This window comes from Dreissena polymorpha, chromosome 3, assembly GCF_020536995.1.
Source record: "Dreissena polymorpha isolate Duluth1 chromosome 3, UMN_Dpol_1.0, whole genome shotgun sequence".
Taxonomy (NCBI): Eukaryota; Metazoa; Mollusca; class Bivalvia; order Myida; family Dreissenidae; genus Dreissena; species Dreissena polymorpha.
Genome location: NC_068357.1, coordinates 132,694,087 through 132,720,074, shown reverse-complemented (window position 1 = coordinate 132,720,074; position 25,988 = coordinate 132,694,087). Strand labels below are relative to the sequence as shown.

At 34.1% G+C, this 25,988-nt stretch overlaps 1 protein-coding gene across 3 annotated transcripts in view; it reads left to right on the top strand.

Annotated features, from left to right (window-relative positions):
* Nucleotides 1–25,988, top strand: part of LOC127871514 (uncharacterized) — a 175,309-nt gene that overhangs the window by 79,802 nt on the left and 69,519 nt on the right. For 2 of the 3 annotated variants that reach the window (XM_052414510.1, XM_052414511.1), the window contains one exon: nucleotides 17,251–17,430. In XM_052414510.1, coding sequence (XP_052270470.1) covers nucleotides 17,251–17,430 — 180 coding nt within the window. Of the gene's footprint in view, nucleotides 1–17,250; nucleotides 17,431–24,792; nucleotides 25,057–25,988 lie in introns of those variants that run through there. The other variant, XM_052414514.1, reaches the window with a different exon arrangement.

The window sequence follows — 25,988 nt, the reverse complement described above, 5'->3', positions numbered from 1 at the left end:
TTCTTCATTGTTATAACCAATGTTGCTAAATTAAGAGGGTTTTTTCTAGCCATTATGGGGAAAGAAGTCTTGTTAAATTGGGTTTTTTAAATTGTTAAAATTGCAAATTTTGAAGAACAAAAAAATCTGCAAATGGAACAAATTGGGATTTTTTTATTAACAAATATTGACACATCAGGCCTTTTCCTGGATTTTTTCAGGGAAATTATGTTTATATACTTTGTTATATGTTTATGAAATTAAATTGAGATTTAATAATCATAACACACTTCTTTCTAAAAAAAATGTTATTACTATTTTATTATTATTGTTGTTGTTTTTTTATTGTAATTTTTCTGTACAATGTTGGTTTAAGATAGGTTCCGTTTGCTTTCGGATCGGGTCCATTGTACGGTCTTTTTTAAATAGCAGAATAAAAAGAATAATTATTTCATAACTTTTGAAAATAAATGGTTTCTAAGTATTTTATTTAGTTATCAACCCAGTAGGATGATTACTATGACTTCCGAGTTTGTGGTTTGTAAAGTTAAATATTTAACTTGTAATCATGCAATTGTAGGTGTAAACATGTGTGAAGTTTGTTTGTTTGAATTTTCTAGAATGTGTGCAACAATTAAAATTGCTTTTGCAAATGTTGGAATATCACAAATTAGACCTATGTTGCCTGAGTGTGGAACCTGAATGTTTGAACAATTGAAATTTCTCAAAATAATACTATGACTATAATGAGCTTTGTTCAGGAAAAACTGGGCTAAATGCATGTGTGTAAATTGTCATCTCAGATTAGCCTGCGCAGACCTCAAAGACCAAATAGGGACAACATTTAATGCTTTTATGGGTTGTTTTTTTTGCCCTCAGATCGAAAGATCGGTGGCATATTGTTTTTGGCCTGACACTAAATTTTGTCCGTCTGTCATTCCTTCATTCATTGTGTGTGACTCCCAAAACTTTAACCTTGGTTAAAATTTTGCAATAATTTTTGCATTATTGAAGATAGCAACTTGATATTTGGCATGCATGTGTATCTCATGGAGCTGCACATTTTGAGTGGTGAAAGGTCAAGGTCATCCTTCATGGTCAAAGGTCAAATATATGGCTTAAAAGCAATAGGGGCATTGTGTTTCTGACAAACACATCTCTTGTTGTTTTAAGGAAGCAGGCTTTTTCCGCTCCATTTTGGGAATACGCCACACTGGAATTTTGGGAATTTCGCGTCGTGAAAACCCCCATTTTGGGAAAAAAAATATTCGCAAAATTGGCTAAATTGGGAAAAATAATGGCATGTAAATAGTGTTTCTTATATTTCAAAGAAGCCGTTAACTGGTAAATAACGACTATTTTGATAACTTATTATTAAAATTTTACAATGTATTATGAACATGTGAGATAAGTGCAGGTTTTTTAATCTGAATTTGGGGAAAAGGCTTGGCCTTTTTTGAGGTGAAAAAAATCATGCGAAGCGCCGGATTTTGAGGAAAATAAGGAAAGTCTTAAATAATCATTAACATATTTTACAGTTTTTAAAACAAATTTAAGGCAACAGATAATTTAATTTTGCAACACTTTCTATTTTCTACACCGGATCAGGTTAACTTATATATTTTAAGGTAAAAAAAACAAAAAAAAAACTTTTTTTTTTTTTTTTTTTTTTTTTTTTTGGAATTGGGAAAAAAAATTCAATTGGGAAAAAAACAACCAGATTTGCATTGCATTGGGAATGGGGCCGAATTTCAGACCCGTGGCATAGGGCGGAAAAAGTCTGGGAAGTGTCTTTGAAACAAAAATCCAGTTAAGGCGGAAGTTTACGTGTGGTCCCTGCTGAATGCACAGGATAATCTGGGACAGCACTTTACGCACAGGGCAAGGGCTCCATGTGTACACAAGAATTATGGTCCATTAATTGTATTTGCGTCTTGTTGTCATAAAAGAAGTACCTGTATTTAATTTTTTGTGTGAATAATTGTAATTATGACATGTGCATTTTTAAGCTACCTGAGCTCATTCTGTTTTGGGACACCGAAAGCATTTAGGATATTATGTTGGTGGCCACCAGTCAGTGGCTGCGTGTTAGCTTGTGTAATTGTTTCTTCTAACAACTTTTCCATATAAACTACAATAATGATTTTTAACAAAAACTTCTCAGGAGGGAGCCTTGGGTTACCCATTTTCAAAGATTTCAAATTGTTTCAGTCCATTGCATTTGTAGGGTTAGAGCTTCAAAAATTTTATTTCTCGAAACCAGGAGGGTCAGAAGTATAATATATGGTGTGTAACATCATCTGGTGGTCCTGTACTATTTATGTTCAAATCATACCCCTGGGGTCAAAAATGGCCATTGCCCAGGAATCATACATGATAAATGTGTTGTTATATTGCAATATAACCTTTCAAAATGTTATTGTCAAATACAGCGAGGTCCAGAGGTGTTATATTTGGCATATAACATCATATGTTGGTCAACATCATATGGTGGTCATCTAATACTTGTGTGTTCAAGTCCCTGCTGTCACAATTGTCCTCAAAATAGACAAAACAGGTTTCCCTTATGTATACTTTCCTTCCCTTATAGCCCAGTCACACCGGACTGGCGTCCTTACGGTGACCTAAGACTGCGTTTCTGGAAATTTCTGATTGTCGTAGTAAGGACGCCAATGACTTTTTCAGTAAAAATTCGCCTTTCCGTCACACCAGTGTCCTGGTTTATGGCGTTCTGCACGTCCTCATGGCGCCCTTAATACGTCCCTAAAGACGCATTGGGGTCGAAGAGGAATGCCAAAGTCGTAGTAGGGTCTTAATAGACGCCGTAAGGATGCAATGAAGTCGCAGTAAGGACGCCATAGTCGTTCTGAGGACGCAATAGACGTACAAAGGACGTACTAAAGTCACAATAAGGTCGCCGTACGGTGCCCTTGCAGTCAAATATACTTTTCTGTGGGTTGGAGCGGCGACCACACGACGTCCATGGCGATCTTACAGCAACCCTGCCACGTACATACTACGACTATTGAGTCCGTAACAGAACGCCGTTAAAAAGCCGGACTTTGGCGACCACTTTAAACATGTTCAAAGTTGTAGCCGTGGGCTCGCGTCCTGAGTAATGTTCGGCGTCTTCACTGCGTCCTAACTGCGTTCCTCCGGCGTCTATGGTAAGGACGCCAGTCCGGTGTGACGGGGGTATTAAACAGATGCTAGATATTTATTATTTAACAACATATGAGGCTCACCTACCACGTTTGTTCATATCATGTCCCTGGGATCTAAATAAAGGGCCCTGCCCAGATTTTTATTTAACTCAAAACACAACCACCAATAGGCTAGTAGTTTTCCTAAAATGGCTATAGTGTAACCTTGTGAATTCTATAAGAAAAATGTGTTTGCCCAATCATCATGAAACTTGCAAAGAACATTTGTTCTAATGATGTCTGGATGATTTCTAAAATGGTGAAGGAGACATCACAGAAACTGCTCAGAGGAGTTCAGTTCATGGGCCTTTCAAAGCTTCTTGCAAAATATATATATTTGTATATAATTAAAATACCGTATGTAAGGAAAATGTTTGAACCCACAAATTTGTGAGGTACAACTTATCTGTATGGTAAATATGGCTACATTGAAGAGGAGTGGAATTTTATCTGTGTCCATTTCCAACAGGGTAATTTAAGTGGCTGTGTTTGTGATATCTTGTTATCAGGTAATTGATGTTTGAGAAATAACAAATACTTTTGTGGTGAAACAGTATCTTCATTGGCATCTGCATTGTCCCATGCAAACATTACTAATTTAACGCACAAAACAACGATTCTGAGGTCATGGAAGTTCTTTTGAAAGGTAATGGATGCACCATTTGTAAACAGATTAATTTTCTTACACAAAAATTATTGTGATGATCTGTGCAGTCTGCAATTTGCACACAACGGTTAAGCCAAGTTTTTGTCAGGACTTGCTCATGTGTAGCGCTGTTGGGATGCTACCACGACTTTGTCTAGGGTGTCTCAGGCAAGGTTGCCCAACTCAGTGTAACACTCCCAAGTCAAAGGTTTATTCCAGAATTTTTTATAGCACAGCCAAATTATTGAAGTCTGAATGTAATAGGGATCGTGTGAGGAGCAAAAATAATGAATATGTTCCCACAGTATTCAACATCAGAAGTTTTCACTGTTGTTACAAGAACAGCAAAGACATATTTCTGCTGGTTATTGTCCCCTACCGGTTTCACCGGAGGGGACTTATGGTTTGCGCTCTGTGTGTCAGTCAGTCTGTCTGTCTGTCCGTCACACTTTTCTGGATCCTGCGATAACTTTAAAAGTTCTTAATATTTTTTCATGAAACTTGCAACATGGATAGATGGCAATATGGACATTATGCACGTCATTATACCCCCACAAACAAAGTTTAGGGGGGGTATATAGGAGTGAGCTTGTCTGTCGATCGGTACGTATTAAGTGTTCGCTCTCTATTTCAAGTAGTTTTCATCAGATCTTCACCAAACTTGGTCAGAAGTTGTATCTACATGATGTCTAGCCAAGTTCGAACATGGGCCTTGTCGGGTCAAAAACTAGGTCACTTGGTGCGTTTTAAACATTCAGCATGTTGTCCGCTCTCTAATTCAAGTAGTTTACATCTGATCTTCACCAAACTTGGTACTAAGAAGTTTTATGGAGATGATCTTAAGGCCAAGTTAAAACATGGGCCTTTCTGGGTCAAAAACTAGGTCAAGGGGTCACTTAGTGCGTTTTAAAAATTGAGCATGGTGTCCGCTGTTTTTTGTGAAGATGACATGCAAAATATTATGTGTCAATGCGGCATGTGGGGGTATTCGTCACGTCTGTGACAAAGCTCTAGTTTCATTTTGTTCCTACGTCAAAAATTGTGGTTGCTATGGCAACTACAAATTTTTTTATCTGAATATGGTGAAATTTCTGACAATGGTGGAGCCGGTGGGGGACTATATTGCTTGACAATAGCCTTGTTTTAAATGGAGCTGAAAGTGTTTTACTTTGTTACCAAACAAAAAGTAGGTGCACAAATATGCCAATCCATTGTTAAATACTGAAAAAAATAACACTCAGGTTGGAGAATTGCCTCAGAGACTATCATTTATTATTGTGATCATCATTTAGGTATGAGGAGTCTATTTAGTAAGATTGTACTCTTAGCTTTATGCTCCTGAAAATTACCACATCCCAAATGAATTAATTATGTTTGCTTCAAAAAATAAACCCCCCCCCCCCCACAAAGGTTGTGTTATATGTATGTGCATGACTGTCACATATGAACAATATACCTATACTAATGCATAAATATGATTAGTGTCCATTAATTATTAAGGAGTATTTTGTGGTGAGCTATGTGTTTTGCTTATGGGCTAATAGTTAACAGGCTTGCTGTCACATTGGCGAGGCTGTATTGAGGTAATTAATGCCCTCTCCTGACCCTTGGGCCATCTTGTGTGAGACATTTTGTTGCAATGTCATTTTTTCAATGTTTTTTCTCATACCTGGATGTTTTTTTGGGGGGATTGCATTGTTGTTTTACTTGTAAAGATTGGTAAACTGATTGTAAATAGGGTGGGCATAAGACTTGTAAATGTGTAATGCATTTCCTGTTAAAAAAATATCAAAATAAATAGGAGGGGTATATAAATAAATATAATGTATTCATAATTTTGTATCATGTTAATTAATAGTGATGCAGTGGTGAGTTTTTAAAACATGGAAGTGTGCTAGGAAGTTATCCAACCATGGATTATCATGTGTGCATACCAAACAGGATGCCTCTGGACTGCAAAACAAAGACAGTGCAATGGTATGTTGAGGTGACAGATTTTTATTTACGAAATTTGCATGGCAAATACTTTGTATTAATACACCTATATTCATTATAATTTAACTGCAGTGGTTGATAATATAGTTTACATTGAGCAGTAAAATATTATAATGCTCCTGCAGCAGGTATCCAGTGCGAGTCTGATCCTTGCAGAATTTGCCACCTGAGCATACTTAAATTATATATATTATATATCAGTTCTTTTCACAATTTACTTATACTTCTAAGATTGGCCTTTGTATTGATAAGCCTCTCGTCACAACCAGTTAGCGGACACACACGTCGCTTGTATAAAACGATTTCTGCTCTATTAGGCTGTTTTTAAAAAAAAGAGCATTTTATTTATTTTGCTAAATTTAAACGTGTTATTCTTGATGTCTGTAGTTTGATTGGGTACAGAAGAATCAATAGAGGCTTTAGATGGCGATACTTCAACCATTTCCCCATTGGAAGCAAAGTGAAAATGGCTTTTGCAAACAGCATAAAACCAGAACACCCTGCGAGTAACTCGCAGTCTGTTCAGGTTTTATGCTGTTTGCTGCTCATCAGTTACAAACTAAGGGTTGGAAATGAAGCCTTTAAAACCTGAATTTAGTAAGAAAGGTCTTAAATAAATAATAACTTTCTAAGGGACTACAAATGCGTGAAAATACATATCTAAATGTATCGGGTTTACCGCTACTGGTTCTACCCAGGAAGAGGTCACGGTGTTGTAGTTGATATTTTGTCTATCTAACAAGGAGGTCCAGTGTTCGATATCTTCTCAGGGAGTGTGGTTAATTTCTTCTCCTTAAACATCAAGTACTGGTTCTACCCAGGAAAACAACTCAAGATTGTCTCAATCATCAACTGATTGTAGACAGAATTTAACAAAAAGCTTGATCCCTTGGTAAAGTATAAAACAAATATGAAACTTTTAAGTGATATTTGATATCTTTCAGAACTTAAACTCTGTAAAAGCTGTATACATGTAATAAAACAAAGAAACAGTTTTTGTTTAATTGCCAATGAAGAGTTTAATTTACAGTTCTCTTAAATAAGTATGCACATCTTCCTGAAATTGTTAAGCTTAATTAATTATTGATGTTAAAAGGAGTATTCTTATATCTACAAAAGTTATACATGAAAAACCAATAGACATATATTAAACTTGGTCAGTAAAGGATATTTCATTTAAATTGGATTAATTTGGATTAGTTTTGCCCAGCAAATCATTTACCCAAGACTGCCGTAAAATTACGCATAATTTTATAACATTGGTTTGGATAAGAGACGGCGAAAAAATGAAGCATTAATTTTCGTTTGTTAGTTTTTGTAGTGCTTGATCTAAAGCCACAGACAGTGTCATATGGATAACTTTTTAATTCCAAAACGAAGGTATAAATACGTTTTTTATGCGTTTTTTTGGTTAATGTTGATCTAAATAAGTGTTTCAGGTTTATTCATATTGTATAGTTTTATTGTTTACCGCTTTTTGTGGTTGACTCTTTTTTTGTAAAAGAATATAATGATTCCTTCAACTGGTACAAATTTGGATGAACCTGATAATTGTCAATGATTTTCCCATAAAACTTAAGTTTAAATTGTGTGTCTTTGGTCATATATGGTGCCATTTACAGATAATGAACTGCTGCCATGCAACAGCGATATGAAGTACAATTTTGACTACATTTGCCCACACTTACTCTGTCAGACTACTTCTTGTAAAGAGACCATTCTAAGAATATCTATGTGCCCTGCACAACTTTAAGGGGCCATTGGCTCGCATTTTCTTGCTAATATAGATTTCTAGCTCAAGATGTGTTAAAACCCCCCCAATTAACGGCAACAGAAAACCATTTGGTGCCTGCTTGAATTGTGACCATGATTCAGAAACTTCTCCTGCCCCTCCTGCCTGGCCTACCCTGGCCTGCCTGGCCTTCCCTTGCAGCCAAGACATCAATATGTTGAAATGTTTAGGGGATTTTTTTTATATTGTTACATTGATTTTGATCTCTTGTTTTCTTAACTGATAGATTTTTTACTCGCTCAAGATATACCAGCATACTTATTTAAATTATAATAAGTCAAAGCGTTAATAAAGTTCTATTGACGACTTGGCCACTCCTTTTTATGTGGGTACATTTGTGAAGGTCAAGGTCCGTATGGCATAATGCTAACAGGCAGTTGAGAAAATGAATCAAACTTTGAACACAATATACATTGTAATGTAATTGTTAAATGGCACTATCTTTCCACTCAAACTTAATATTGTCAAGTTTAAATTCCATGCATTTTTGTTATTTATTGTATTAAGGACAAAAAGTCAGGGTCTTTTGTTTTATCAATGCTTGTTTATTTTACATAGTTATATGACACCTTTTCACAATTTGTTAAATACCTTTTTAAAACAATGGTGAGGACAAATATCTGCAGTAGTATACATTTCAGGTCTTTGACAGGTTATTATTCATTACTTAAAAACACTGGTTCTCGGTTCTCTCGATTAGCATATTTTTCTTGAATATCGTGATCATTCTAAACCAATTTAACATTTAAAATGTGTCAACATAAGCGCTATTGTGGCAAACAGTAACTTATTATTTTTCTGTATGGTACCAACAATATTTTAGGGGACCTTAGTCGTCCAAATGTATTAACTAGTTAACATGTCATCTTAATACAGCTAACCAATGTAAAAGTTTCCCTTTGGCACCATGCATGTTATCAATAAGACTGCCGTGGGGTAAAGGTCAGGGGAGGGGGGGCTTGGATTCACCCAGTGAGACCTTTAAATAGTTTGGGAAAACAAATTGATGGAACTATTCAATCTGTCATTTGGCAGTGTGTGTTATTCATTCAAAATCAGGTCCGGTAATAGGGCCCCATTCCCAATGGAAAAAAGTATATAATTTTATGCCCGGAAGAGCAGAATATAGTTTTTTAACTGTCCGTCCGTCTGTCTGTCAGTCCGTCCGTCTGTCCGAAAAAATTAACATTGCTCATAACTTTTTGCAATATTGAAGATAGAAACTTGATATTTGTCATGCATGGGTATCTCATGGAGCTGCACATTTTGAGTGGTGAAAGGTCAAGGTCATCCTTCTTTAGATCTCCCCCAAAGACACCAAGTACTGGTTCTAGGCCCAGGAAACGGACTCGAGAGCGTTTATATAAGCCTAAGGCTTTCGACGCAATCGAGCTAAAATAAATAGGTTTAAACTAAGGTCATCCTTCAAGGTCAAAGGTCAAATATATGGCTTCAAAGCGGCGCAGTAGGGGGCATTGTGTTTCTGACAAACACATCTCTTGTTTCCAAATGGAAGATAAAAATTCGCAATTAATTTAGGTTTCAAATTTTTTATATTTTTTTTAGATCTCAATATTTTGTTCATCTCCCATCCATATTCCCATATAGGTTCTACCTTAGTTGATTTAATACTGAAAACACTTATATTCTCAATTTTAAAGCATATTTTAGCAAAACAACAACAACACTAATTTTCCAATTTTAGTCAAAAACCAGCGAATTTTCCCATTCCAAAGGGACCAGTGGCCGCATTCCCAAAATGGTGAAAAAAACTGTTGGGTATCTTTATAAAAAAATATATTTTTAATTGGTATGGCTGATAGAGTATCATTAACTTTCCTATTTTGACCTTTTTCTTGCATTAAAATTTCATACTACTTCTGGTACTTGGCGCTGACTGGCCTTTGGCAACTTGAATGGGACTAATAGCATCTAATGAATCTTGGTCAGTAATTGGGCTGTAATTACATACTTGGGCTGTTTACCACAAGCGGTCTATGGTGTACCCCATTTGAGATCCATTACTGACAAAAGAAATATTAAATTTTCATTTTATCTGTCTTAACATTTTCCATTGACAGACTTGTTTGCAACCGCAGTCTGATATTAGTTCAAATTGTAGACACTAATCACATTTCATTAAATCATGTTGTACTCTGTTATAAGACATGTTTTAGGAAAACTACAATTTTTTTATAATTTCTTGTGACAACAAAATTATGCCCACTTAATTTGAAGAGCAAATACAGTCTTAAAATGCTTATTCACTATTAAAAGGAATCGTTGGATAGCATTGAAATGCTAATTTAATAGAAATTGGATTTTTGCCTACAAGGCAAAGAGGTAGAATAAATCACAAAGGTTAAAAGGTTAAAGTTCATAATTAATGTACATTTATTTATGGTTATCACATTTATCATTACTTTTATCTACTTATTAGTATTAGGAGCTTCAAAATAAGTACATAAATAGCTTTAGACTTAAAAATCAAGAAAACTAAATAATGATGTTACATTAAGCAGTATGTGGCGGAGTACATTATAGTGACTGCCAAGGGACTGGGAGGTCATGGTATCATTCCACATCGAGGAAGCATTCTTTAGATCTCCCAAAAAGACACCAAGTACTGGTTCTACCCTGGAAATGGACTTCTATAAGCCTCCGGCTTTTGATGCATTTTACCTGAAAGATATAGGATTAAGCAGTATGTACACTTTTAATTGTTAGTTTATTGAAAGGCAACTTTACTGGAAATGTTATGCCTTACTTACCCCAAGCAAATGACAGGAAAAAAACAGCTGTATGTCAGGGGTATTTTCAATAAAGCTAATATAATCTTCCAAAAGCCAATAAAAAAGGACAAAATATGGCTGCTGTAATCAACAAAAATTACCTGTAATGCTGTTTAGATTTAGTCTGCAGTGACATACTCAAGGAGGATCTAACCTTTTAACAGATCTTGAAGCTGTCATCAAAGCTGTGTTCCCTTTTAATATCTTTACAAGCAAGGTATTGACACCTACTTAATTCATTTGACAATAGGCCGACTAGTGGTAGAAATGTCCCTCGAGGGTACAGAAATAGTTTCATGGACTTCAAACAAGTTTCAAGAACAATTAACCCCATACTTAACTAGTCTAGAATGTCACAAGTGCCATCTGTGTTATGCTTTGTAGCACACTATATAACTAGATGAAGTGTTCTGCAAAACAACATACACTTGTTCAAAAGGTAATTTGTTGTGGTTGGCAAAAAAATCTTTTAAATAAATATTTTTTTTCTTAAGTATTGAACATATTCGTAAAACGAGGTTTTATAAATTGATTTTCTTTTGACGTGAGCATTCGGTCAATATTTTTGCAGGTTTGTTTTTTCGAGTCGAGTTGGAGACTTTGTGCTTGAAATGTTCTCCATTTTGGTTTGCCCAAGAAACGTCTTAAGCGTCGGAAATTGCTGGTCTTAAGGTATTGGTTAACACTTGGGTGACAAATTGGTGACAATATAATAATGGTTTCAGCAAATTCTGTGTTGATTAAGTAATGTGTACATTTCAAAAGTGAAGTGTGGAATCATTAAGATAATGTTTAAAGTGAATGTGAAGATTATGGGAATGTCCTTGGCATGACATACTTCTGAGTTTCTTTTGTTCTCTGTACAGGACTTCCACTGCCCTATGATTTTCAAATCCTTTTCAATTCAGTTTTATTATTACCCACATTAAGTGTTTATATAATAAAATCCCATTACCACTCAGTAGGTAAGACCTCTTAAAATTGAACTTAAATCTGGCAAACAAAAATTGACAATTAATAATTTGATGACAGTGATAACATGTTTCTTAATTAACCAATTAATCTTCTTTGTCAACACTTAGTTCCATTCTGGATTCCAACTTAATTTCAAGAGCCGATTCAATTGAAGATGATTTCAATATGTCCACATAGTCCGAAAATTGTTAGCAAATTTGATCAAGGGGGTGAACATATTTGAATAAAGGCATTGGTTGATTCTTTAATGTAGTAATTTTTGTTAAAGATATTTTGTCAGGTTTACTTTTATAATGTAAAAGTCTTTTAAACAAACAAATAGAGCCTCTCTTGCGTAAGTGTTTTGTAAGTATTTTATTTTCCCTTAAAAAATCATGACTTAAATGCAAAAACTAAAAAAAACGTTCTGATATTGTTATATACAAAGTCATGCCCGAGTGATAATAAGCCTAGTGTGAAGTATTTAATTAATTAATTTATATCAACATTAGTACTTTTTGTATGAATATAGAGAATAAATAAGGTTGCTGACGTGGATGGAGAATGGTTATCTGGCAAGTCGCAGGAATTATCGGGTGAGTCGAAGGCGAACCCAATAAGATCCGACGACAAGCCAGATAACCATTCTCCATCCATGTCACCAACCTATTATTCTATTTATCATTCCACCAAAAAATTTTCTTTTTATGTCCCCCACTAAAGTAGTGGGGGACATATTGTTTTTGCCCTGTCTGTTGGTCTGTCTGTTGGTCTGTCTGTTTGCGCCAACTTTAACATTTTGCAATAACTTTTGCTATATTGAAGATAGCAACTTCATATTTGGCATTCATGTGTATCTCATGAAGCTGCACATTTTGCGTGGTGAAAGGTCAAGGTCATCCTTCAAGGTCAGAGGTCAAATATATGTGGCCAAAATCGCTCATTTTATGAATACTTTTGCAATAATGAAGATAGCAACTTGATATTTGGCATGCATGTGTATCTCATGGAGCTGCACATTTTGAGTGGTGAAAGGTCAAGGTCAAGGTCATCCTTCAAGGTCAGAGGTCAAATATATGTGGCCCAAATCGCTTATTTTATAAATACTTTTGCAATATTGAAGATAGCATCTTGATATTTGGCATACATGTGCATCTCATGGAGCTGCACATTTTGAGTGGTGAAAGGTCAAGGTCATCCTTCAAGGTCAGAGGTCAAATATATGTGGCCCAAATCGCTTATTTTATGAATACTTTTGCAATATTGAAGATAGCAACTTGATATTTGGCATGCATGTGTATCTCATGGAGCTGCACATTTTGAGTGGTGAAATGTCAAGGTCAAGGTCATCCTTCACAAGGTCAAGGTCATCCTACAAGGTCAAACATCATATAGGGGGACATTGTGTTTCACAAACACATCTTGTTATTTTATGCCTTTTACACACTTCATTTACAATGTAAAAGAGTTTAACAGGAGAATTTCGCTGGTATAATGACGTGGTTTTGTCAAAAAATAATGTCATTTTACAGTAACTTTTGGGTTATTAGGTTACTTGGTCAACTAGCCTAATAACTTTTGGGTTATTAGGTTACCTGGTTATCAGGCTGATTTAAAGGCATGTGACAGGATTAAATGTAATACTCAGAAATAAAATTAATTTTAAAAATGTTTATTTAATGAATTTGTGTTATTAAAATAATCAGGATTATTAACAAACATTGGATTTTTTTAAATGACAGAAAATTACAGCAAATTAATAAAAAAAAACAATAATTGGAAATCTATGCTGAATGTTTATATGGTCAGAATTAAGATATAAGGTGTGTTTATTGTGAGCCTTGAGACATTTCATGGTTGACAACACGGCCGGCATCTAGAAATGATGCACTTAATAATGGGTATCGCCATTTCAATGACCATATAATACAGCAAGTTGACATGCAAATTGTTGAACGATGATCTTGGGTCGGCTAGTGATGGCTGGACGTCTTTCGTATTGTGAAAATGCATGATGTGTACGAATTTAAGGTGGGTCAGGGCTCATTTAAATGTGCTTTTGCTTCTAAATGAAATTCAGATATTTTTTCCTGACCAATCATTTCACAGGAAAACGGCCCCTTCAAGTTTGAATTGTATGTTTACAAGGTCTTAAAATTGTCATCAAGCCGTTTTCAGTTGTGACTTAATAAGGGTGCTCGCGAGATTGCCTATAGAGTGTGAGGATTAACTTAATTGGAAAGATGTGCTAAAGAGATATTTTATAATTGTTCTTTGGACTAGAGTCGTGTAACTAATTACAGGCGTACGTTGTGACTGATTGATAGAATCTTCAGTCTTTTGGGGTTCAAGTGAATTGAACAAGAATATGGCAGATTCATTCAATTATATTTGTACACGCATGCCACTCGGCTACCAAAAGAGTCGGTATGTGGATCTTATCAAGGAATTTGATTTTTTTATGTTTTATTGATACATATATATTTTAGTGGAGCTTTTGTGTACAAATGTTTTGGCTAGCTTGCAAGGTTTGATTAGTTTATCAGGATAGGGTGGTACAATGTTAACAAGATTTCAGACAGAATTGGGAGTTAATGCTGAAATGTTGTAGTGGTGCATTTTGTGGATTTTTTTTTTTACATTTAAAGTATTGAAATGCATATTTGACTCGTACACAAAAGTGGAAAATTTTCTTTGTGTTCCTAAATTCTGCTTTGAGGAAATATAATTACAAAATCCATTATTTAATGTGTCTAGCAAAAACATACAAATCAATCTTAATGTAATTTCTGTGGATCATATAAAACAAGAAAGGTTGTTGATGATGGAGTTGTTTTATACATTTTACAAGAAATTAGACAGAAAAAAGAGGTAATATTGCTTCATTAACATGGCAATTATATTATTTATGATGATGGGGATCAATATTATACTCAGCGGTGCATGTGTGTGCGGTGAAGTTTATTTGAAATGAAATCAATTGTATGCATGTTAGGGATTAATGTGCACTGTCTGGTTGCCAACCTTCATTTTTTCTGGCAATATTCATAAAATGTATGTGTTATTCTAAGTATATCTGAGACAGAAATATGTTGGACCGATAAACCTACTGTAGATTTATTTATTTTTGCTAAAATGAAATTTTCCAGTTTGATGTAATCTGCAGGCATTTTCGTTTGATCTTTAATTCATGGATTTGTATAATGTCTGATATAACACTTTGGATTGGAAAGGGTCACCTGTGTGCTGAGTATGTTTACTTGCAAGGCACACTTTAAGTACATTTATATAACAAAAAAATGAGAAATATAAATAAATTCCCGTAACTCCAGATTAATTTAAAACCAATTGATTGCTTCATGAAAAGTGAAAAATTATCAGAGAAGTGGTAAGCCCGTTTGTCTGACAGGCAAGTTGTTACCAATATTCAAACCTTTGAACTACTAGTTTATAAATGGTTCATGAATCGGATCAATGAAGCTTATGGACCCCTTTTGGAGTTCAAGATTGATTATTAGAGTTCATTAACTGTTCATGAACCGTATTTAGCGTTCATGTACTGTTCACGAACTCTAAAAAAGAGGTTCATGAGCTGTTCATAACTCACCAACTTTTTTCTCAGGGGATGTCCCCGGTTGCCTCCACCACTGCAGATAGGCTTCTTAAGATCACCCTCAAATATACCAAGAACTAGTTCAACCCAGGACATACACTTGTCAGTGTCATAGAAAGCTATAGGCATTGTGTACAAACAATTGAGCTGAAATGAACAAAAGCTATGTTGTAATTATGTTTGTGTGGCATAAAATTATCTCATTTAATTGTTTATTAGTGGCATATTTTATAAGATCATCAGTGTTCACTTGTGAAGAAAAATAATAATATGTTTTATTTAAATATCATTGATTTATATTATTTACCACTTTAATCGTCTTTTAATTAGTCTGTAATGTTGTTTGTCCAGTAGCTGTTGTGGGAATCGTACCCTAGTGAACCCAATGCCTGGTAATGTGTGACTTTAAATATGTTATATTGTTAATGACTTCTAATTATAATCACAACATAATGCGTGATACTTTGTTATATTAAAGGATGTTGGATATTGTGTAGGTCCATTCCAAATAATTGGAATTGACTGTCATTTTTTTTACATTTTGAGCTTCACTTAAAAATTTGAGATCTGTACTGAACTATTTTGATGTTATTTTATGACTACACCGATAACATGTCAACTCAGTGACTCGTAAGCCATTTATATGGCTGGGTAGTATAATGTTTTTGTAAATATTTTTGCTTATTATAATATTGATCCTATTATTGCTGTAAATACCAATGATTATTTATGTACTATGCGTCACTTTAATAAAATATACAACTACTAAGCTGTTCAATTGGAGATTTTTTTAAACAACATGTATTTGTTGTTTAAAGCTGAAAGAACCATTTTGCATTGCGCCCATGACCCTGGTCAACATTCCATTATACCTGCACGGTACATAAAATATATTTATTCTCGCTCCAAGTTAGCTACTAAACATTCCAAGCCCAATATGGGGTCCTGAAACCTTGATCCAATTTAGGTGAGGGGTTTCATCACAAAATCAATTACTTTTCTTTATTGTCCTTCATTATGAACAAATCGGGAAAAGCTCACGCAATTGTAGCTTTATGAAACTGGTCACGAAGTTGTTTATCATTTGACTGAACGTTTTAATCCTGTACCCATGCTGAGATTGGAAAATAAAATCGCAAAGGTGGAATGTTAATTGGTGCCTATGTAAACTTGCCCAGCTCCTTTAAAGATGTTTCATTGATTATTTCGTAACGGTTGACGTTTGAAAATAAAATGCTTGAACTTCTTTAGAGTAGAGATTTCTTTGCCAGACACTGATAAATGTGCAAATAAATTCCTTCACCTTAAGGTATAAGGTTAATAAAAAGAAAGGACTTAAATTAATTTCTTTTTTTCGATTTCTAAACATTCATATGCATTTTCTTCACAAATCGTACTCAACAGAAACATTTAAAGAATTTTTTCTTTCTTTTAATCTGTTTTCTGTTGAAAAAGTGGGCAAAACATTCTTTCATAAATGATCTTTGCAGGTTATAAGTAAAGGGAGATTATCATGAATATAAATAACAGTTTTGGACACATAATCTGCTGAACTGTGCTTTTTGACATGCAGGTTTTGATAACTGTGCTGATAATGTTTAGACATTTTTTCGGGTGACTCCTGTTACTGGAGTAAAGTGCCCGACTCCTTGGTATGATCCCAAAGGTAGCACAGTTGACAGCTTCAGGGTGATAGCTCAGGTGCCAAACGGCAATCCAATTACTTCATGATACCTGGTCTATCACTGTTTTAAAATTCCCATAGAGGTTAACAAAGCGCACAGGTGTGATATTGATTCTGTTCGGAGAGATCAAACATGGAAGATGTGATTTTCTTGGTTTATAATGGAAAGTTCATGTAAATACTGGTTAAGACTGCTCATCAAGAAGCAGAAGTTTTATTACTTGCAATAATTCTTACTTACATTGTTATTGCCTTTTTACACCTCTTTTTCAGGTCATAATTTTTTTTTCCTATTAGGGTTTATTATTGTAACATTCTTATTTGCAGCCATCTTTGGTCCTTAGCAGGTTTTGCAAACTAAAAAATCTGATCTTTCCACATTTCCAACGATCAGAACACAAATAAGCCCCTTCAGTACCAAAACGCAAGACCAAAATCAGAATATTTGTTAATGCATCATGTTGCTCAACAAAAAAGATTTTACATCGTGTACTTAGTTAGATTTCTTTAGGCCAACCTTAAGATTTGTATAGATGAATATTATGCTATAACTCACGTAATGCTTTACATTGTGAAATATCTATGCTTTCAGGGCTGCTGGAGACTCGTTATCTCCCCCTGTGCGGTCAGCCTCATTCCTGCAGAAGACTCGAGAGCTGTCTGAGCGTGCCCGACAGCAGGCTGGGGTACAGGATGACAGCGTGCTGTTCTCAGAGTCCAGGAGTGCGAGCACGCGCATGAAACCTCGACAGAGACGCATAGAAAGCTTTCAGTAAGTCTGAGTGACTATCCTGAAATTAAAATATAAAGTTTACTGTTCTGACATTTTGTTTAAGCTGCTTTAGTAAGTTTGATTGATGCCTTAGTTAAATCAAAATTATACTTCTTAAGTTCACTTGTGTACAATTTTGAGCAGACTCAAGTCTGAATATAGACTGGTGTTTTATGTGGCGTTTTGATATTATAAAAACCCATTTTTGCAATACACATCATGTATGTAATTGATGCAGCAAAATAAATAAAACTTTGTGTCCCTGAAAATAAAGGTATTTGTTAATAAATTTGTGATGCAAATTTAATATCACCTGAGAATCTAAATTATATGGGATGAACGGTAAATAATTATTCATGCATTTATTTTAAAAAGCAATTAGCAGATTATTAAAGTGCACAAGTAAAAAAAAAATATTAGAAAATTTAAACATATCTACTGAGAAATTATAATTAATGTTCTGTTTAATGCTTTTCTGAGTATGTTTTTTTATCGTTAATGCATGAGAAATATATAAATCTATTCTCCACCAATTTTTCTATGAGGTATATTAAACTGCGCACAATAGTGACGTCATCTAACCATAACAAAATAATATAATATCAATTTCATTGATAAATACTTAAATGCATGTAACACGCTTAAAAACACAACCATATAATTATATATTTTTTCATAGCATATCATGTTTTTTTTAACAATCTTTTCTTCAACAACGGTTTATTTTAAACAATTTTGATAGAGAATGAAATTTGTAAAACTTATGTCAAAACATTAAGCCCATTTTTTTGGCCAAAATAACTCAAATTTGCTTTCCCTTCCTTTAATTCTTTATAGAAAACAAGTGTTATGTCTTAAAAGAATTGATGAAAAAGTGTAACAACTATTCAATAATAGAGTTACTTTGAAAATAAAGGATACATTTCAGTCAAAACAATGAGCGACCTGAACTTTAAAGGGAAATTACTCAGACTTTAATACAGTAGTTATTTCTAATGTGAACATCAAAGAATGCGTGATTGACACCTGATTGCATTTGTGTGCTATTCATTTTCAATCGTGTCTGTAACGCTGACTGCCTAATAAAATATAATTTCCTTGTCTACACTCAGACAAGCAATCATTTCCGCCAATCTGATCTCAATTTGGCTTTGTGGACTTTTTGTTGTTCATGTTCTTATGTTAATTGCGTGCAACTGGTTTATGAATATTTATAAGCGTACTTTAGGCATGATGTTTATTCTCCCCGGCTGTACCTCCACCTTTTGATGACATTAGCAGTCTATTGATTATACCATACCTTGTTTAGATGTAGACGGTTTCATTGTACTACATTGATTTACCTCAGGTCCTTATCCAGTGTTCATGAGGAATTGGAATGCGATGTTATGTAATTCGGTACCAGGTGTGTTAATGTTTACAAGACGCTGAAAGAAAATATAATTATGAGATATTACAGGGATTTTAGATTGAGACAAGGCAGGTTTTTAATTTTGTTTTTGTCTATTATAGCTATATTAAATACATTGTTAATTAACGGCAATTATTTTTTTCTTCTTACAGAATTAAATCCATGCTTAAAAGAAACTCTCATATTAACCCATTTATGCCTAGTGGACTCTCCCATCCTTCTAAATTGGATCAGTTTATTTCCAAAATTAGGGATGTCTAAGTATATTTATTTTATTTAGAATATTTCTAACAGAAATTCCTTTAAGCAAACAACGCAGACCCTGATGAGACGTTGCATCATGCGGCTTCTCATCTTGGTCTATGTTGTGTGCCAAGGCCTTTTTTCTGGACGCTTAGGCATAAATGGGTTAATATTGAATTGAAAAAAGTGACCAAGAACAACATAAAGACATATATTATATATTATGTAGCAGAATAGTGCTCTTATCATGGCTGTGTTTTACAACCATTTTATAATCACTTACTTACAATTTTATTGTACTGTTTCTATATTGTGAGCAAATTATTTGTGTTGAGACAGTTTGATTATCTTAAAATGATGGATATGGTCTAGAATAATATTTACACAGACATTTAGTAAATATTGTATAGTTCTCTCAAAAACTGAAATCTTTGCTAGGCTGGATCATCTAAGCATAGTACATTAATGTAAAATCACAAACACAGTGATATCTTAATATTTATTGGCTTTTAACTTTTTCAGTGCTGGAACCGAATTTTGAAGGCCTTTGCAAACAGTTTGGATCCAGATGAGACGCCACAGAACAGGATCCAAACTGTTTGCTATTCTGATAGTATTCTTTGAAAAAATTCGAAGAAAATGCTAATTTTAGAAATTCAGCAGACCACATTTTAGCAGAACAAATTACCCAGCATGCAAAGGGTTAAATATTGGATGATGCAGATCATAAAATTTAGACAAATATCCAACAATTATCTCAACTCGTAGCATTTTGTGAAAAATTTATTAAAATTTCACATTTGAATCCTGTTGCCTGTGATTTATTTATCAAGTTTTTTATGCAGCTGTGTTTAAGACGCATACTGCATTAAATTAAGATCCTTAAATCTTCTTGATTAAAATATTTGAAGAATTTCCAATCATACAAACTTGGTAGTTACATAACATGCTGTCATGCACTTTGTGTTTGAAATTAGAGAAACCACTAAGTGGTTCTTGTCAGGCTTGTTTAATTAATTGCCTTGATATGAAGTCTCGTCATTTAGATCAAATATTTATTTGTGTGAATGACAAATCACCTAGGCAGGCGTTCATGACGATGACAGAACATGCTTTTTGCAATTAAATGGGCACCAATCAAACAAGTTTTTTATTGCATGGAATGTGGAAAACAATGATACATGATGTTATAATTGTTTCATAGTTTGGTTTTAACCACGATGAAATTTTGTTGACAATCATGATGTTGTCAATCCATAAAAACTAATATAAATTTAAAGAGAACACGGAAATGCCTTGGAAAGTTCGATTAATACAAACGTTATTAAAAAGAGCTTTATCATGACTAAGTTTAAGTCCAACATAAAAGAAAAGAAGGTTACCAAAAAAGATTGTGATTGAAAGCCCCTGTCCACTAATTATAATTAAATGCATGATAAAATGGGGTAAAGCATTTATTTGACATTATCGTTTTCACAAAATACTTTCAGTTGTTCGTGTTTTTAGTTATATATAATACAGAATATATACTATTGGTACAAACTTAGTGCACTTGCTGGATTGACTCCTCGCACGTTAAAAGAAACAAGATGATGAATTATTATCAAATTGTTATTTATGGACTGATTTTCATGCTTTTTTTATTTTGGTTGTATAGATGTCCATTGTATTCCTGCAAAGATAAATTATGTGAAGTATTTGTTTATTAGGGCTTCTAAAATGTTAACTGTTTCAGTGCGGGAACCGAATTTTGAAAGCCTTTGCAAACAGTTTGGATCCAGATGAGACACCACAGAACGTGGCGTCTCATCAGGATCCAAACTGTTTGCTATTCTGATGGTATTCTTTGAAAAAAAATCTAAGAAAAATGCTAATTTTAGTAATTCAGCAGATGACATTTAAGCAGACGACAAATTTCCCAGCATGCAAAGGGTTAAAGAAAAAAAAGAAAAATAAACTGGAGCCTCTGTTTGATTGATATTTACCAAATCTTTGACGCTGACCTGCACAATATTTCAATGTTTTGACAAACAAAAAAGATATTGGCAATCATTATCTAGTTAATTTATTTTCATCGTGCACTCAATCATGTTTAGTTTCTGTTACAATTTGTAATCAATCAAATACCTTTAGATAAATCGTGCAAATTATGCTATTTTAGATCATAGATCATGTTAGAGCTTTTGACACAGTGACATGATATAGTACAAAAGTTCAATTAACTCTCAGCACGAAAGATCCCTTTGAGGCAATCTTATACCCAGAATGCAACAGTATCCTGCATGTTTGTTGATTTAAGGTAACCTTGATTTATATCAACATAAACTTCATTGATGCCTGGGAGGGTACTGGGGGATTACTTACATTGTTATTTATTTCTATGGTATCACTATTACTTTGTTACTGATAAAATGATGTAAAACCATAATAAACAAAACTTAGGCTATTAATGTAATCAAAAAGTAATTATATTCCAGAAAATAAGTCTTGTATTCTTCTTTGTAGTACATTAGCTTAAAATTGATCTTAGTACATATATATATTGCCCCAACATGTTGTGTTCACACCTTTCAAAAAACTATGATGATTTCAACAACAGCTTTTTACCAGTCTCCTCAAGACTATTTAATATTCAGTTAAAGAAACAAACAATGCCATACCCCGGGGCAGCAAACATGTCCATGTAATGAATGTGCAGATAAAGATCGCATTACTTACGGTGAAGGATGTTATTGTTTAGATATGCATATTTTAACATTAGTGGTGACATTAATTGTTTAAATCAATTAAACTTATGCACACAAATCAGACATGCATGTTGTAGTTTTCCTGGCCAGATAAAGTAGAGGTAGTGGTTTGTAAAATGTTTGGGGAGCAGTATGATGTAACAGGGGAAATTTAGAATGTTTGGGTGGAGGAATTCAATATAAGATATGGGACTTGTTAAAATGAAGTTTGTGTATTCTAGTATTTGGTGTTTGTAACTAATAACAACAGTTTTGGGATTACCTGCATTTGGTGGTAACATAGTGTGAGATCATTGGTATTGATTGTTTGAAAAGGTATTTTTGGTTTAAAGTGATAACATAATAATTATTCTGAGGTTATACGCTTACACATATGTCCAATGTCTGTGAATGCCTGTTTTATAATTAACATAATTGGACTGTGCTCTGTGAAAAGGGGATTTAATGGATGTGTGTACAGTGTTGTCCCAGATTTAATATATATAGCCAGTGCAGTCCGCACTGGATAATCAGGGACGACACTTTCCGCCTAAACTGTATTTTTGCAAAGAAGAGACTTTCTTGAAATGAAAAATACCATAAAAGCGGAAAGTGTCGTCTGCACAGGCTAATCTTGGATGACACTTTACGCACATTCATTAAAACCCCTTTTCACAGAGCATGACTCCTATAGTTTTACAAGGTAGAAGTACCGTATACGTGCGCTTATGAGACGCCCTCGCTTATAAGACGCACCCCGATTTTGGACTTTATAATCGGTGGATTTAAGACTGACCTGCGTGTAAGACGCGGTCAAATTTTGCCGTTTTCATCGGCCGAAAAACGGCAGAATGTTGAAAAAAATCAATAAGAAACACATTGAGAATTTTTCAAACTCGCGCTGCATACAATTAGTAATTCACGCAAGTCCGAAAAATAAAACAATCAAACAACAAAGTAAATAATATTTGTTTATTTCATGATATATAAGTAGGTTTTAATTTATTTTCAAGTATTATTCATACAGTAAAAATAATTATCAAATTAACACAATTTCTAACAATTGCGTATTTAATCAATTTGCCATTACGTTCGTAATTGATCGTATCAGTCATCTTAAAATCCCTCGAAATCCTCATCATCGCTTTCACCGAACAGTTTGTAGAATTCCTCACTAGTGAGCTTGTCATCGTAAACCCAGTCGCCGATATCATCATCATCATCCTCGCAATCACTAACCTTTGCACAGGCTGATACATCCTCAGATTAATCGCCATTTTCCACAAGATCATCAAACAACTCGTCGTCCTGTGTACCATCCATTGAGTTTGAGATCATAAGAGTTACGTTTGTGTTTCATTTTGACGATTCCAGTAGTTGTAATTGGTAAATATAATTATATTGTTTGACGGGTATTGAAAACTAAGAGGCAGATATAGATTACCTTGATTATGCAAATGTTACGCCCATTGTCTATAGGTAATGCCTACTTTCATAAAATTAGCCAATCGCGTGATAGAGTGAAATCACGGGTCAAGAAGAAAGCCACCTGTGGATAATTGCATGCGGTCGCTCTTTGCTCCCGCTGTCGTGGGTCCCTAATAAATAAGGTGTCATCGGCAAGGGGGTCGTCTGAATGAACGTGTTTATTTAACAATTGACAGTTGCAAACTGGTAACTATTTTCAGACGATACCCTTATTGCCAATTATGTCTAAATTGACAATTAACAGCGTCGAACAAAGACGATCAGGTGAAACAAATTTGTCAAGAAGCACTTGTAATCGCGTGTTTATTTAACAATTAACAGTTTCAAACTGAGAACTGATTTTGCTGTTATTTTAAGCATGTTTGGCATCGTGTCGCCGCTTACACACGTATACTATTATGCCCAATTTATATGACATTTAACGACGTCGCGCGCAGACAATCGGGTGATACAAACTTTTCAAGTATAACCATGGACAATATAACGCCTTACGACCCCAAAATAACAAAATTCAAATAAAAAATAATAGACAACAAAATCAATAACGATACATTTTATTTCAAGTAAATCGATAACTGAACATAGCGTTCCGATACACGGTACGGGCAAATACAGACTTTAGAGAAAATGCAAATGGCTGCCGCGATGATTCAAAACAATTGACAAGTGTCCAACTTGGCCAGCGTAAGCCCAGTAAACTCGATATTTTGAAAAATTTCGCTTATTTTCACAAGTAACTCGCTTATAAGACGCGACTCCCACTTTAATTTATTAATTTGAGTCTTAAAAATGCGTCTTATAAGCGCATGTATACGGTATGTACCAATAAGGAAAATGCATCAAATGCATATATATGGTTATAAAATGTAATAACATTTACACAAAAATAAAAGCAATATTTAGGTATTAACTTCCAACTTTTGCATTATACTATTTTGCTGTAAGGAACAGGACTGGTGTTTTGGTTGTTAACAAATTTGGTGAATATTACAATCATATGTGTATCCTGGCACAATATACACAATTTTATCACTAGTACTATTAAAGCCAGTTAAAAGGAATGGTAAGATTAAAACATGTTTTATGTAATCAACAGGTGTAGATTGTGTTTTTACGATTTGTTTGACAAATACATTATAGGCACAATAAATGGCTATATCAACTGTGATGAATTGTTTTTGTTTGCTCAGAAATAAGCCCATGGAGTCATTATCAGGTTAGACTGTGTTCAATACACTATCTTGTGAAAATAGCATGATATCAGGTATCTATTCCTCAATTGATTTTCTCTGGTCTTCATTGTCTACTTGTCCACCTGTCCACACTTACCTGAAGGTACAATTGGGATGCAAATGTGGCAAAAGTTGCAGAAAAAGTTATTTTAGTTTTTGCTATACTGTAACTATGAAAAACTTGGTTCTCAGTGATTACTGTTTTAAATTTAAGATTTAGAGGGTGGATTTGTGGAAGCCTGGACATTGAAGTAATTAATTTGAACATGTTAGCAAGCCAAACAAGTTTTGGTTACATTGCTTGGTGTCTTTCTGGAGTAAGTTAAGTTTAATTAAAATATACCTTACACACATGCATTAAGCCCAGTTTGCCCACAGCTTGGCTTGAATGTTGTTGGATAGACAGGCATTGTTATCATTATAAATTTGTACTCTGGTCATATTGTGTATTTTAAAACCGTTGACGCATTCAGAGCTGTTATGTTACTCAAACACGGATATTCAGTTCTTTATCATGGAAAATATGGTAAGTTTATAATGATCACATCATACTTGTTTTTTGCTTATTTCAAAATGTATTATAATACAGACGCACATTTAATCCCTTATTTGAATAACTTTCCAAACAAGAGTTCCATAAATTGGTTTTTATTGATTTGGTAGCAAATAATTATTAAGAAAACAAATATTCCATTAATGTGGTAACATAACATTTAATTTTGAGGAATCTTAAGTTCAATTGGTATATATTCAACCATGACAGGTATTTGCTGGTACGTGTTTTCTAATTTGCATCTTATGGATTGGGCGCCTATTTATTTTTATATGCTGCATTTAAGTTTCTTCGTGATTGATTAAATTGTAATGAATACAAAATAACTATTACAAAATTACGCTCTTGTATGCTGTTTATTTCATTTTTAATTGTTAAGCATGCAGATTTATAAAAAAGAGCTTAGAGATTGATCGGTAGCCCTAGTAAGACTAATTAATATTTTTGTGTTCACCTTATCAACATGAGCTAATGTGATGTCAACTAATATAAGTTTGTTTATATTTATGTACTTTAATTAACTGGGCATTTATCAGACAAAAACCACTATTTTCAGAAGTGTTATGTGCATCTCATAAATTAATGTCCATGACATGTTCTTCACACAAGTTTCTTTTCTATTTCAGTATAAGTTTGAAATTAATTATGCTTCAGATTTTTAAAGTAGTTTGTACCTGAACCACCTGGGTCTAGTTCGAGTGGAGATGTCAAAAAGGGCTGTTAATGATTTCTCTTGTTTGGTGACACAGTTTGACTCGTTCAGCGAGCCAAGATTATCGAAGATTACATCAAAGATCGCTGTCGTGAACGTTCTGTCATCGGGCACATAGGAGTCAAGCATAAAAAGACTGGTATTTCATTACCATCTGATGGCAGTGTCCCACAGATATGTCACTAGTTGGCAT